Raw genomic sequence first — 16650 nt, 5'->3', positions numbered from 1 at the left:
GAAGACAATCGGACACTTACATCACATTTTATAACAGTTCTTTTATTCAGAATTTTGACCCTTTGTGGGGGAGGTTCTGGATGGAGTGGACCGATATTGTCCATTTTTGCGCCTGCTGTAGCACTGATAAAAATATTCGGATTTGCAAAGTTTGAGCAAAATCAGATTTGATTTTCTTTGCAAATGTTGAGATTTTGTGGGGGAGGTACCAGAAGGAGTAGACCGATATTGCCCATCTTCACACCAGACCTTAGGTTAATATAAATATTGTGATGTGTGTAATTTGAAGGCAATCGGACTCGTACCTCACATTTTATAACAGTTCTTATTATTCAAAATTTTGACCCTTTGTGGGGGAGGTTCGAGTGGACCGATATTGTCCATTTTCGCACCTGCTGTAGTACTAATGTAAATATTAGGATTTGCAAAGTTAGAGCAAAATCGGATTAGCCTTTCTCTTTCTGTGCAGTAAAATATTTTCTTTAAAAATGTTGACATTTTGTGTGGGAGGTACCAGAAGGAGTAGACCGATATTGCCCATCTCCGAACTCTATCTAAGTTTTACATTAATATTACGATGTACCAAGTTTGAATCAAATCGGATACTCCCCTTGAGAGTTATTGTGCGAACGGACATCGCTAGATCGACTCCAAATGTCTTGAACCAGATTTGGTCCAAAGAGACCTAGGGTCTAAAACCATTTCGAAATGAGACACGTTTTGGTCGTATCAAATGATATATAACCTCTCTCTAGCCATATGGCTGAGGTTATAAAAATTCGAATTGCAAATGAAATTATTCGAATTACAAATGAAAAAATTCCAATTACAAATGAGATTATTTGAATTACAAAATAAAGAGTTAGAATTACAAATTAAATTATTAATTAATTAGAAATGAATCAATTCCGATTACAAATAAAATTATTCGAATTACAAATGAAATTATACGAATTACAAATAAAAAACTCAATTACAAATGAAATTATTCGAATTACAAATGAACATTTTTCAGTTATAAATAAAAGTATTCTGATTACAAATGGAAAAAATTGCAATTATGAGTGAAATTATTCGAATTACAAATAAAAAAAAATTCAATTACAAAATATGTTCAATTACGAAGAACAAAAATTCGAATTAAAAATGAAAAAAATCGAGGTTTTTCCGAATTACATATTCAAAATGTTCTTTAAAAATTTTTGGAAATTGGATAATTCGAATTTTAAATTAAATAATTTAAATCAAAATTGTAAATGATACGATTTAAAAATTAAATGAAAATGAATTTCTCGAATTACCATTGAAATGTTACGAATTATAAACAGAATTCTCGAATTACCAATGCTTTGTATTTGCTGTTTTGAATTACATATGAAAAAATGTCTATTACAAATGAACAAATTCGAATTACAAATGAAAAAATTGGAATTAAAAATGTAAAAATTGTAACTGAATATGGATTTTATTTTTTTTTTGAATCCGAATTTCAAATGGGAAAATTCGAATTTCAAATGAAAATATTCGATTGACAAACGAAATATCTCGAACTTTAAATGGAATGAAACGAATTTCAAATGAATTTTTCAAATTAGCATTGAAATATCACAAATTACAAACAGAGTCCACGAATTCCAAATAAAATGTTTCGACGACGAATAACAACCCAAAAAGGGGATGTCTCTCCCCATCATCACACTCACCAATCAGCTGCATGATTCGCTTGATCCGTCGAGGCGGGCAGTGGTGTCAGCAGTCGACTAACCTGTAGCCACACGGCACAGTACAAATCCTTGTTTGTACCACCCTCCAGATTGGGTATCAGCAAAGGCACTCCAAAGATACTGGGTCGCGTTTTATGATGTGACAAAAAATAGCTATCCTGTCGTGTGATTTTACGATGCAAGGCCATTAGATATTTGCCGACTTTATAATGCTGTGATGGCATTCGGGAAAACAAACCACCATCCATGCCATTCAATGGCATGCCGCCGCCACCAAAGGAATCATTCAACTCCTGTTTCAGGAAATTTTGACGATTTATTTCCGACTCCATTAAACGTTGGGCATTTGCCTCGTCGGCGGTATTATTCAAACGACACGGGCACTCACTTAAACGCCGCAAACCACCCTCACACATCACTGGCGCTGCCGAACTGGGTGTTTCGGAATTATTGGAATTATTTATAACAGCCGGATCACAGGTCGAACTTTCCATGGAATTTTCACCGGAATGTGTAGCCGTTGCAATGGAGGATGAGGAACAAGTGTTTGGTTCTGTGGTTGTGCCATGCAACAGCTTGGAGGTGGAAATATTTTTTTGCAAACTGCCTCCATTGACGAAAGTGTTTTCGGGACTACGACTTACATTGGAGGTGTGCTGTAGCACAGAGAGATAATATTATTAGAAAATTTGAAAAAAAGAGGTATTTTATTTTTAAAAATTAGCATTTGTTTGTACAGGACTAAAATTAAAAAGAGTATGAAAAGCAATTGTGCTTTGGGTTTAGGATAGGTAATAGAGAGGAAAAAGAAGCTCAATAAATTGTTAAACTGTTTATGGCAATGAAGAAAAATAAATAACAACAACTCTTCACCTATTAAGCCAAGTGCAATAACAAAAGCGTTTAAAATTGGTGATATTAAAAAAAATTAAATAATAATTAGTTTGGATAAACGCTCAAAAGAAAAAGCATTTATTTGAATATTTACAAAGCACGCTTGCTCCACACCACAATTAAAAAAGGAAGAGGAGCCTGTTTCTGCATGACGCTACGAATGTTGGGGGAAAAGAAAAAAAAAACATTCCAAATGAGTTTTTTTTTTTTGGAAAATGCTTTCATTTACCCATTTCATATCGCCATTACAGAACACTGACCCCAAAAACTAAGTACAGGCCTATAATCACATCATCAAATGAGTGGTAATGGCTACCTCGCATTGGATGTTGTGGTGGCATAGACCCCGAAAATCAAATCAAATTTTTACTAAATTAAAGATCTACATTTTATAAAAATTAAAAGAAAAAAAAAAAAAAAAACAAATTAATCGGCTACGATTGCTACACCACAAATTAGGGAACTAAAAAACCAAATTATTTCAAAATTTAAAAACCGAAAGTGCTCTACAGTGATTATAGCTAATTTACAGCACACTCAACGGAACTACACATTTATAGTTTTGGAGAGTTAATTTGAAAAATGATAATAATCTCTACACAAAGATGTACAATTTTCAGCAAAGTTGACAAAAAAATCCACTTCCCTAAGAAATGTTGGAATCCAACCAAAAAACCAATAATCTTTAATATCAACGTCGGTTAAAAACACAATGTCGTCACAGATATTCTCTTAAAACAACAGCCCTAATACCGTTATTGTCGCCTCAACTTCATTTTGCGACGTCGACGACGACAACGGTAATAGGGCCGAATCTCTTTCAAAATACGACGTTTCAAAATAATTACAGGGAGGAAGTCATTGATCTCACCCTTGCTAACGAGAATGATTCGCTTATACCGGACTGGAAGGTCTACTTTGGGTGTTCCTTCTTTGATCACTGGAAGATAATTTTCCAGATCGCTTTAGAAAACATTCATCAAAAACCACATACTCTTCACAAAGATAAGGAAAGTAACTGGCATTGTATTGCTATATCACAAACGCCACCTCTAACGGAGATAAGTTAAGGACATTTATTGTTGCAAAGAAAAAGTTAAACGTAATCTTCCTAAGTAATTTGAGGGGAGGAGATATTTCGGCGTTTAGAAAGCAGACACACTCTGGCAGAGTATTGATCTTCAATGCCCTCTACGTGCCGTATAAGCAACCCGACCCGCCAGGTGGAGCTGGAAAGCGTAGTTGGATGTTATGCCAATGCTCAGCCTTTTCAAAGGGAGATATTACGGCATTGAGAACGCAGCAGACACACTCTGGCAGAGTATTGATCTTCAATATCCTCTACGTGCCGTATGAGCAACCCGACCCGGCAGTTGGAGCTGGGAAGCAAAGGCCATCTCGTAGTTGGATGTAATGCCAATGCTCAGCCTTTTCAATGGGACAACAAGGACACAAATACCAAAGGTCATAATCGGCCCAATTACGGATGTCACTTCTATAGTCGTCGTCGACGTTATGTGCAAGTCGCCATCGCTTCGATTCAAAAATGGTATTAAGTAAGTATGGTAAAGCACAGAAGCGACATCGACAGTTTAAAACCAGTAAAGAAAGTCTAATGTCGGGCGGGACCGACTTTATGATACCCTACACCCCTTTGCATCAAATTTGCATATTTAGTAAAGCTTCATATAAAAAAAATCTGATGAACAATATATATGGGAACTATAGTTATTTATGAACCTATTTTCACCAAATTCGACACACTTTTTTCTAGGCCCAATTTTGTCGTAAGTGCTAAATTCCATCCCATTTGGGCTAATAATAAACGTTTGGTGCACAATAATAGGGAATTCGGACGAAGATACATGTATTGGAGCTATATCCCAATCTGAACCGATCTCAATAAAATTTGGAAAGGTTATTTCTCAGCTGTATTTTATATATTTCCCCGAATATCGTTACTACCGAGAGTGCATATTACGTCTGTGCAGGACAAATTCAACAAATCGGATGAATGATATATATGAGAACTATAGCTATATATGAACCTATTTCCACCAAATTCGACACACTTGTTTCTAGACCCAATTTCGTCGTAAGTACAAAATTCCATCCCATTTGGGCTAATATTACACGTTTGGTGCACAATAATAGGCAAATCGGCAAAGATATATGTGAGAGCTACATCCAAATCTGAACCGACCTCGATGAAATTTAGCGAAGATATTTCTGAGCTGTATTTGATATATTTCCCCGATTATTGTTGCTACCGAGTGCATATTACGTCTGTGCAGGACAAATTCAACAAATCGGATGAATAATATATATGGGAGCTATAGCTATATATGGACCGATTTGCACCAAATTTGACATACTTGTTTCTAGACCCAATTTCGTCGTAAGTGCCAAATTCCATCCCATTTGGGCTAATATTACACGTTTGGTGCACAATAATAGGAAATTCGGACGAAGATATATATGGGAGCTATATCCAAATCTGAACCAATCTCGATAAAATTTGGGAAGGGAATTTCATTTTCATTTTCATTTATTTATTTATATGTTGCAATGAAAAAGCCATTAGGCCAATAAGTATCACAACTATCAAAACTACAAAAGTGTACTCCAAAATAAAAAAAAAACATCTTAAAAATATTACATAGTGTATCTTAAAGTAACCTAAGAAATCATATGTAAAATATGGACAAAAAGGCTCCCCAGCCAATGAAAATAAATTTAAGTCTATTGCTGGTAATAAAAAAAAACAATATTTAATCAAACGATACAGTATCGTCAATATCATTAAAAAAACAAATTGTTAACCTCCATTTGCCTCTACAAAGTTTTCAAACATGCGGCGAAAAACACCGCGGGAAAACGAGAATTGTCGTAGCTCAGCTGGAAGCTGATTCCAGATTCGTGCGGAACGAACTATGAAAGATCTTTCATATAGAGACGTAGAAAAATGAGGGAAAATTATTTGCGTATTCCTAGTAGACCGAGAGAACACTAGCCGATCTCGCTGAAAACCAGGAAGATTTAAACAGATACATTTATATAGAAATGAAACCACGCGTTGTTTAACAAAAGTAGAGAATGACACTCCTAAAAAGAGGACTGCATGCGCAGAAATATGGTCAAAACGACGCAAATTATAAACATATCTTACAATGATGTTAAAAAGTTTTTCTAATTTCATTAAATACTCATGTGTTGTACCAGAAATCACTTCAATACAGTAGGAAATTACCGAAAATAACATAGAATGAGCAAGATTTCTCTTTACAAATAAGGGCAAATAGAAATCAGTTGAGTGTAATTTTCGGAGCATATTTATAACTTTGGGGTACAGTGCATCAATATGCAAAGAAAAATCAAGCTTGGCATCAAGAACAACACCTAAACAATTTATGCGGTCAACAAAATCCACCGCTACACCATTAACCTGTATATTAATACCGCTATTCAGTCGGCAAGGTGAACCAAATGTCATTGCTTTTGTCTTAGAAACATTTACTACTAGATTATTATTTCTCAACCAACGTGAAATATTACCTAATGTTGTATTTATGGTATTCTCTAGTTGAAAGTCTGATTGACCTTTAAAAAATAAATGAATGTCGTCCGCATACATAAACGGATGACAGTCGCAATTAGTTAGAATGCTACTAATGTCATTGACATATAAAACAAAAAGAAGCGGACCTAAAATTGAACCTTGAGGTACCCCGCTGTAAATATTACGTAAGCTGGATGCCTCGCCATTATATGAAACATATTGAGAACGTCCAGATAAATATGAAGCAATTAATTTACAAGAATTACTGTCAAATGCATATAATGAGAACAGTTTCTCAATCAGCATTGAATGATCCACACAATCGAATGCTTTCGAAATATCCAGCGCACCAAGAACACCACTATCACGTCCATCAATTGTCTCTCTAATCAAGTCAAGTCTCTAATCAATTGTCTCTCTAAGCTGTATTTCATATATTTCCCCAAATATCGTTGTTACAGAGTGCATATTACGACTGCGGAGGACAAAAATAACAAATCGGATGAACAATATATTTGGGAGCTATAGCTATATCTGAACCGATCTTCACCAAATTCGACACACTTGTTTCTAGACCCAATTTTGTCGTAAGTGCCAAATTCTATCCCATTTGGGCTAATATTACACGTTTTGTGCACACTAAAAGGCAAATCGGACAAAGATATATGTGAGAGCTACATCCAAATCTGAACCGACCTTGATGAAATTTAGCGAAGATATTTCTGAGCTGTATTTGATATATTTCCCCGAATATCGTTACTACCGAGTGCATATTATGTCTGTGCAGGACAAAAACAACAAATCGGATGAATGATATATATGGGAGCTATAGCTATATCTGAACCGATTTCGATAAAATTTGGCATACTTATTTTCAGGCCTTATTTTTTCTTATATGTAAAATGCCATACTATTTGGACTGATATTGCACGTTTGCTGCACAGTAAAAGGCAAATCGGACGAAGATATATATGGGAGCTATATCTAAATTTTGACCGATTATCTCCAATTTCAATGGGGTTCGTCATTGGATCAAACAAATGATTTGTGCAAGATTTCAAATAAATGCCACCTGTATTTGTTTACAAAAATACATGGAAAGACAGACGGACGAACATACGGCATAAATCGACTCATTATATGATTCTATGCACATCGTCAAAAGTGGCTAGAATCCACCTACCCAATGTAGACTATTTAGGTATCGCATATGAAAATACCTATTCATCAAGTGGTCATTATAGATTTTTTAGACCCGATTTTTTTTATAAAACCCCCAAAAAGTCGAAGAAGGGTCTATTATGGGGTACAACAAAAGTGATGCCGAATTATGGCTGACACTCTTTCCTTTCCAAAATGCTATAATTTGTGCTAGTACCTTTTCTGGGTCCAGAGATACTCTCTTCTGGGTATGTTCAATCGGCTACGCGAACTAAAGGTTTCTAAATTTAACAGTTGTTGTAAGTTGCCGGCCTTCCGGTGGTCACGTGACCACATGGATAGGTATTTTAATAAGCTTTCAAACGATACTTGTATATATCGGGTAAGTGAATCCGGGTCCTGAACCCGGACTTTCGGGGTCCCGTCCCCCAAGAAAAAATAGATTTTCTAAGACAGGGTAAAAATACCTACCTCTGAAAAATGTCGAAAAAAATCGAAAAGTTTTTACTAAACTAGAGTTGTTCCAATTGGCCACAACATTGAGGTTTTTAGCGCTAGGGTCTTATTAGACCAGTGTCGGAAATGACTTCAATATTTCCAAATGGTTTTGCCGTTGTTATTTTCGTGGTCAAATATCAAACACAAAATGGTTAAAATATCAACTTCGACAAAAACAAAAAACAATGTCCTTTTAATACCCCCTACCATTCGGAAGGGGGCATTATCACTTAAACGGACCTGCTCACGAAATTTTCTGTCATAGGCTGTAGTATCCATTACGAACTTCAAATACCAAAATTGAAACAATTCCGGTGAATAATGTCGCTAAAATCATCAAAATATGGAATATCGGGAGGTGACGTTGTATGGGGCTATAGAAAGACGTGAAACTGAACAGAAAATTTTCTGTCTTAGGCTGTAGTATCCATTACGAACTTCAAATACCAAATTTGAAACATTTCCGGTGAATAATGTCGCTAAAATCATCAAAATATGGAATATCGGGAGGTGACGTTGTATGGGGCTATAGAAAGACGTGAAACTGAACAGAAAATTTTCTGTCTTAGGCTGTAGTATCCATTACGAACTTCAAATACCAAAATTGAAACAATTCCGGTGAATAATGTCGCTAAAATCATCAAAATATGGAATATCGGGAGGTGACGTTGTATGGGGCTATAGAAAGACGTGAAACTGAACAGAAAATTTTCTGTCTTAGGCTGTAGTATCCATTACGAACTTCAAATACCAAATTTGAAACATTTCCGGTGAATAATGTCGCTAAAATCATCAAAATATAGAATATCGGGAGGTGCCGTTATATGGGGCTATAGAAAGACGTGAAACTGAACAGACAATTTTCTGTCTTAGGCTGTAGTCTCCATTGCGAACTTCAAATACGAAATTTGAAACAATTCCGGTAAATAATGTCGCTAAAATCATGAAAATACCGAATATAGGGAGGTACCATTGTATGGGAGCTACAGAAAGACGTGGACCTGCACAGACAATTTTCTGTCATATGCTGTAGTATCCATTACGAACTTCAAATACAAAATTTGAAACATTTCAGGTGAATAATGTCGCTATAATCACCAAAATACCGAAAATAGGAAGGTACCATTGTATGGGGACTATACGAAGGAGTGGACCTACATGGTCGACATAGAATTTTATGCTGATTAAGAATATAAATATACTACTAAAAACGGAATGACAAACTTAATATACCCTCCATACTATGGTGGAGGGTACACAAATATTCTTAGAAAAATTCCACAAAAGTCACGATATGTAGCTCTCATCGTCCTTCAGAAATATCCCTTAAATGCTAAAAAGCATTCCTTTGAAAGTCCACGTTTACAGATCTAAAAGTCCTTAAATTATAGTCTAGAAAGACCTTAACAGAAAACCTTCTTAAAATCAAAGACCGAAAGCAGAATAAAATATTAGTTTCAATTGTACATCATTGCGCTATTGTTTGCATTACAAAAAAAGATAACTAAATTAATTAAAAAAACCAAAAATATTTACATCCAAAACCATACAACTAAATACTAAAAAAAGGAACGGTTCGCTACTAGTGTAAACATTTGTATTTAATACGTATCACTTTTTGTTTTGTCCATTTTTCTTTTTTTTTTGTTTTTGTTCTTCACCATTTCTAAGTGAATTCCAGTGAAACGAAAATGAAAGAGTTAATGGCTGCATTGAAACCCTTATTCCTATGGGCTAATAATATGATGCACTGATGCTCTAACATTTAATGGCAAATTTGCTCTATTTTTCTTGAACAAATATTGTTTGAGAATTGTAAAAATATATATATATATTTGTTACGACACGACAACACAACGACGGCAGCAGCAAAGCCTATGTAATGCGCGTATTTATTCTTAACAATAAGAATATGTATTGAAAGATTTCTTGCCAATTGGTGGGGATGCAATGTGAATTTGGGGGAAAATTTGAAAATTGGCAGTTCAAATATATTTGGGGACTTTTTATACAGAGAGATATATTTTAAAATCGATTCAGGATAGCTGGGGTTTGTTGTTATTGCTGGTAAGAGTCCTTGGAAAATAGTTTGTATGACTTTGAAAAAATTTTCTGAAAATACATTTTAGTCTCTAATACCTTCAAAGGTAAAAAATGTCCTTTAAACACTGCGATAGTCCTTGTAGCAATACTCTTTAGAACAAGCAAAATAGTAGCAGTCGGTTTTACTGAAAGATTTTTACCCCCAGCCTTGACATTTAAGTCTCTAATACCTTCAAAGGTAAAAAATGTCCTTTAAAAACTGCCATAGTCTTTGTAGCAATACTCTTTAGTACAAGTAAAATAGTATCAGAGGCCAACAGATTTATACGCCCAGGCTTGAGTTATGATTATTCAAACTTTTGACCCTTTATGAGGGAGGTTCCGTAGCAACTGGACAATATTGATCAATTCGTGGCTGACCTAAGATTGATAAAAAAATATTACAATGTGCCAGATTTGGACTATATCGACTATTTCCCATACTTTATATGAGATATGTGCAAATTTTTGGAAAATGTGGAAATTTGCGCGGACCGAAGTATTCAATTTTCATACTTCATCTAAGGAAGGAAATCGAACATTTATACCCAATTTTATGCGAAATCATAAATTCCATATTCATCTCAGGTTTCTGGTTGAGAGAAATTTTTAGACCGATCAGGAAAGTTATGACAGATATAAGTATTGGAAGTTGTGACTCTTTGTGGGTGAGGTACCAGAAGGGGTTCACAGATATATATCATCTTCACAACAGATCTTGGGTTAACAAAAACTTTTGGATTTGTGAAAAATGAAGAGAGTTGGTTGCTTATCTCGCTATCTATGAGCGGTTTGCTATTCAAAATCTGGAACCCTATGTGGAGAAGGCACCAGAAGGAATGGTCCGATCTCTACCATCTTTTATACATATCTTGTGTTGAAAGAAATAATGAGATGTGCCAGGTCTGAATGGAATCGGGTATTAATTTCGTGTTTTATGAGCATCATAAATATTCAAAATTTTGACCCTTTGTGGGGGAGATACCAGAAGGAGCGGACCGAAATATTCCATCTTCACACCAGACCTTGGGTTAATAAAAATATTGTGATGTGTGTAATTTGAAGAGAACCGGATGATCAAAATCGTAACCCTTTGTGGGGGTGGTTCCACATGAAATGTTCCGATCTCTACCATCTTTAAAACAGCTCTTGTGTTGATGGAAATATCGAGATGTGCCAAGTCTGAATGGAATCCGATGTTAATTTCGCGTTTTATGAGCATCATGAATATTCAAAATTTTGACCCTTTGTGGGGGAGATACCGGAAGGAGCGGACCGAAATATTCCATCTTCACACCAGACTTTGGGTTAATAAAAATATTGTGATGTGTGTAATTTGAAGAGAACCGCATGCTTATTTCGGATTTTATAATCGTTTTTGTTATTCGAAATCTTAACCCTTTGTGGGGGTGGTTCTACATGAAATGTTCCGATCTCTACCATCTTTAAAACAGCTCTTGTGTAGATGGAAATATCGAGATGTGTCAAGTCTGAATGGAATCCGATGTTAATTTCGCGTTTTATGAGCTCCATGGATACTCACAATTTTGACCCTTTGTGTTGGAGGTACCAGAAGGAGCGGACCGAAATATTCCATCTTCACACCAGATCTTGGATTAATAAAAATATTGCCATGTGTGTAAATTGAAGGGAACCGGATGCTTATTTCGGATTTTATGATCGTTTTTGTTATTCAAAACTTTGACCCTTTGTGGGCGAGGTACCACAGGGAATGGTCCGATCTCTATCATCTTTATAGCAGATATTGTGTTGATGGAAATATCGAGAGGTGCCAAATCTGAACGGAATCGGATGTTAATTTTGTGTTTTATGAGCTTCATGATTATTCAAAATGTTTACCCTTTATGGGGGAGGTACCAGAAGGAGTGAACCGATATATTCCATCTTTTCACCAGACCTTGGGTTAATAAAAATATTGTGATGAGTGCAATTTAAAGAAAAAAATGAATGCTTATTTCCGATTTTATGATAGTTTTTGTAATTTAAAACTTTGAACCTTTGTGAGGGAGGTACTAGAAGGAATGGTCCGATCTCTACCATCTTTATAACAGATCTTGTGTTGATGGAAATATTCAAATTTGCCAAGTCTGAATGGAATCGGGTGTTAATTTCGTGTTTTATGAGCTTCATAAATTTTTCAAAATTTTGACCCTTTGTGAGGGAGGTACTTGAAGAAGTGAAAAGATATTGTCCATCCTCACACCTGACCTAGCACTGACGCAAATATTAGGATTTGCAAAGATGGAGCAAAATCGGATTATCCTTTCTTGTTTTGTGCAGTAAATTATTTTCTTTGAAAATTTTGACATTTTGCGGGGGAGCTACCGCAAGCAGTGGACCGATGTTGCCCATCTCCAAACTCGATCTAAGTTTGACAATAATATTACGATGTACCAAGTTTGGATCAAATCGGATACTCCCTTCGAGAGGTATCGTGGGCACCAGCCAGACAGTCGGACGGGCGGACATCGCTAGATCGATTGGAAATGCCCTGAAACGGATTTGGTCCAAAGAGACCTAGGGTCTAAAATCGTTATTTCGATGAGGCACATTTTGGACGTATCAAATGATATATACCCTCTCTAGCCATATGGCTGAGGGTATAAAAATTTGCATAAAAACAGCAAGCCTTCGTATTTCCTCTCTGGAATAGTTATTCAAAAATATATTCAATTTTACGTCTTAATTTAGGATAGTTCTTTAAAAATGATGTCAATTTTATTCGCCTTAAAATTGGCCAGCCTAGTCCTTTAAAAAAATATTCGAAGAAACGAACATTGAAACCTCTCCCAAACTCCCTGAAAATATTCACAACTTCTCAGGGAAATAATTGTTACCAAATGCGAAATCATGTTAAGCTGGAGAAACAACATGTTTTAGCCAGACATAATTTTGAAATTTAACTACTCATCTTCAGCATTGCATCCCCTGGTGCTTTGGATATTTTATCGAAAAAAAAGGAAATATAATGTATATACGTTATTAAATACAATAAATGTTTGCAATTTTAAAAACTATAGCCATACCTTGAAGCATAATAAAGTCTGGGGCATGCACATATTGTTTCCAAAGCACCGCCTTACCTTCGTTGATACATGAATGTCATCGTCTTCGGTTTCGTCACCGTCATCGTGGCCACAACTGCCGCCACCGATAACGGTCATGGGAACATTGTCGAAACTATTGTTCTGATAGCGTTGTTGCAGTGCCGAGGATTTTGTTGTGGGCTTAACATTTATTGCTGCCGACTGACTAGGTTGTGGTTGGGCCGTTGGTGGTGGCGGTGATGTTGGCAATTGAGGAGGAGCAACCATTTCCTCAAATGATGTTTCGGCATATAGGATTCTATCACCACCATTTAAATTGGAGTTATTGGAAATTGTGTTTGTGGCGGTGGTGGTCGCGCCATTACCGGTGGAATTATTTATTGCATTTAGTGAGGAAAAGGAATCATATGCCGTCAACATGGCTGCTATAAAAAGGGAAATTGTTATTTTGTTTTTAATTTAATAACCTTGTTACTTACCCGAACTCCTTTGTATATCCTTTAGGCCCTTTTCAATATTTACACCCATAGTTGAACTGGATCTGGAACGATCTTGACACTCTTCGGGCAATTGATAGCAATACAACTCCTTGGCTGCTGTCGGTTTGATTTTCTCCTCGTCGGGAAAAATGTGTCGTATTTGGGAATTCCATATTTCACAGATTAACATGAAATTGGGATTTAAATATGACACACAAGCCAGTTTGCGTTTCAAATCGAAATATTTACATTCGGAGTTGAGACGCAGGCCGTATTTTACGGGCACGGACCCATCAAGGAGTATAACTGGGGAGGGAAGAGAAAAAAAAAAGGAATAATGAAACCACAAAATATTTTAAAAAGCAAGAAGTCTACTGGAAACTTACCCAAAACCTCAAAGTAAATATAATTCTCCACCGGTAGCGGCAAACTAAGCAAACTGAATGGATCAAAACGCACCGATTCCCGGCCACAGCACATGCAGCTAACTTTCGATTTTAGCTGACCATAGAATAGATCAATAATTATCGATTGATTGCGGGCATGATGTTGAGACCATGCCTCGGCGGCAACAATTTTGTCCGGCCTGCCATTGGAATCTTTCAGCTCGCTATATGGTTTCTCCATAACCCGATTTAAATCTTCATGCAAAGCATCCAACAGCCATTCCAACAATTCTTGGGAATCATGTTGACCACCACCCGCAAAACGAGGAGCGTACTTGGTCACAACAAATCTAAGTTTTAGTGGTGCCACCGAACGTGCTGTGGCACTCCAAACCTCCTTTAACAATTCACCATAACGTGTGGCCAAATTTCCACGTGTTCCCAATTTATTGGTAGTATTCAATTCAAATAAATGCATATTTTGACGAAAATATTGAGCCAAGGGTTGAGTATTGAAGAGTACCTGTAGTGAGGCATTCATAAAACAGGTATTGCCCAAATTGTGTAGACCTGTGGCACCGGGGGATTGCAGCGACATTATGGAGGTGCGTGTTAAACGACGATCATTTATGGAAGATCCTCCAGATTGTGTCTGACACAGTGAACCCAATTCCTCGGGCCATGTTTGATCTTTGTTGCGTATCTCCAAGAGAATTTGATCGTTGTCCTTTATCATTAGCTCTTTTAGCGTCATACTATCCTCTTCCAATAAAATGGCACTGTTGTCCACATTACCCGAGGGAATGTGCCACAAGCGTATATCATCGGAACGCAAACGCAACTGTTCACAGAGGAAGGCCGCCACTTTTGTACCGTGGCCAATCGACTAAAAGCTGCTGTATAGGCCAAATAACGTTTAGGTTGTTGCAGGACATTGGGCGATGAAATGGCCGCAAATCCTCCACCGGAAGCAATGACACCATAACTACCTGAAATTAAATGGGAGAGTTAAAAAAAACAATTTCAAACTATGGAGAATTTCCAAAACTTACTTGTCATGGCTCCCCAATTGTTGGCCATTTGTTGCTGCTGTTGTTGTGGCACAATCTGATGTAACAATATCCTTAAATTTAAAGGATATAACTCCAACTCCACTTGATTCGTATTTGGTGGCTGTATGACCTGCCGTGGCAGTGGTAAATTATCACCATACCATCGATTCAAAGCCTTCCACAATGATTTGGGAACCAGTTCGAAATTATGATTTTGTACCAAGGGGGTGTCTCGTTTCAAATGGCCACCTTCTCCGGTAAGGGTGCGAACATTCTTGTAGGGATTGGGGGTAACAAGATTGGTATTATCTATGGGGCCGGGACGGGCACCCATCTGACGAAATGATGAGATGCCACTGCTGGAAGAGCCTGAGGGGAAAAAGTGAAAATTTCAAAATATTTTCAAATTCAAGTTAGAATTACTTACCTAAACTACAATTATCTGCCGAAACTGCGCCGCCCAAGTCACCACACACTGCCACCGAATCCAGGGAATTTGTATTAAAAGTTTCATCACATACCACCGCCTCATCGATGCCGGAAAATGATGTCCTCTGATATGTGCCGTTCGTGGTGTTTTTACAATATTCACAAGACACTGTGGTGTTGTTGACATAATGCAGCCATTGGATCCACCAGTCCCGTGATATTAAATACCAAAATTGTCCAACTGTGTATTTACGTTTCTCCTCACGATCCAGCCAACCTCGAACTAGAGAAAAACATTTTTTTTTTTTTGGAATTATAATAATTTATTAGAATTTAGAAAAGGCAATAATGGATCCTACCAATATCATGTTCCATATGGCGACATTGGGGCCACAGGCCAAACACAATGTGACACACCTCAAATATCAAGTCCAAAAAGGGTTGTAACAATTTCAAACTGCTTTCCACATTCCACATCATAAAGTCCTCAGCGGTAAGGGTTATGGCCATATCGGCCAACTGTTTGGAATCCTTTGAAGAAGAGGAAATAAATTCTATATTTATGAGATAATCTAACTTTTTTCATTTTCCTCACCATCATTTTATTGTCATTGACTCCAGCTGTTCCGCCACCCTTTTGATTGGTGAAATTGACAATGTCCCGTAAAGCTTCTTGTTTGGTTATATCTTTGTACATATCAACATTACGATTCTCTTTGGCCACATACAGCAGAACATTTATCATTTGCAGCGTTTCGGAATGACTGAGCACACCATCGCTATCAACATCGAATATTTTGAAACAAACTGCAAACAAAGATATTGGGAAATTAAAATATTCAAAAATGAAATTCATTCTCTATTTACATCGAGTTCTCTCCACGCCTGGTCCACGACAAGCTGCACTGACACCACAGCATAATTCCTTGAAATCAATGTGACCATCACGATTCTCATCGAAGGCATTGAAGAGACCTTGTAGCGCATGTTTTGGTATTGGCGGACTCAGTAAAGGTGCCAAAAATAACCGATCTAATTGGCCATTTGGTGAGGAGTTTTTTAAACGCCAAAACTCCTTTTCCAAGTCGACAATGTCCTGGAAAAAAAGAGGGTAAGGGAACAAAAATAGTAAATTTTGGAAGAACTAGTCCGTCAGTCGATTTTGCCGACAGATGTCTACCCCCAACCTTGAGTTATGATTATTCAAACTGTTGACCCTATATGGGGAATGTTCCAAAGCAGTAAGCCAATTGACCAAGGTACCAGAAGGGGTTGTTAGTTATATATCATCTTGACAACAGATCTTCCGTTTGCAAAA

At 36.8% G+C, this 16650-nt stretch overlaps 1 protein-coding gene across 1 annotated transcript in view; it reads right to left on the bottom strand.

Annotated features, from left to right (window-relative positions):
• The window catches only part of LOC131805756 (ubiquitin carboxyl-terminal hydrolase 32-like), a 36838-nt gene that overhangs the window by 12063 nt on the left and 8125 nt on the right, over positions 1-16650 (bottom strand). The window contains 10 exon segments of the mRNA XM_059129327.1: positions 1704-2380; positions 13023-13411; positions 13466-13771; positions 13852-14721; positions 14724-14840; positions 14904-15272; positions 15331-15615; positions 15692-15863; positions 15928-16139; positions 16200-16428. Coding sequence (XP_058985310.1) covers positions 1704-2380; positions 13023-13411; positions 13466-13771; positions 13852-14721; positions 14724-14840; positions 14904-15272; positions 15331-15615; positions 15692-15863; positions 15928-16139; positions 16200-16428 — 3626 coding nt within the window.

The sequence above is a fragment of the Musca domestica genome, unplaced genomic scaffold (genome assembly GCF_030504385.1).
Source record: "Musca domestica strain aabys unplaced genomic scaffold, Musca_domestica.polishedcontigs.V.1.1 6, whole genome shotgun sequence".
NCBI classification, from domain to species: domain Eukaryota; kingdom Metazoa; phylum Arthropoda; class Insecta; order Diptera; family Muscidae; genus Musca; species Musca domestica.
This window is presented reverse-complemented; position numbering and strand designations above follow the sequence as displayed.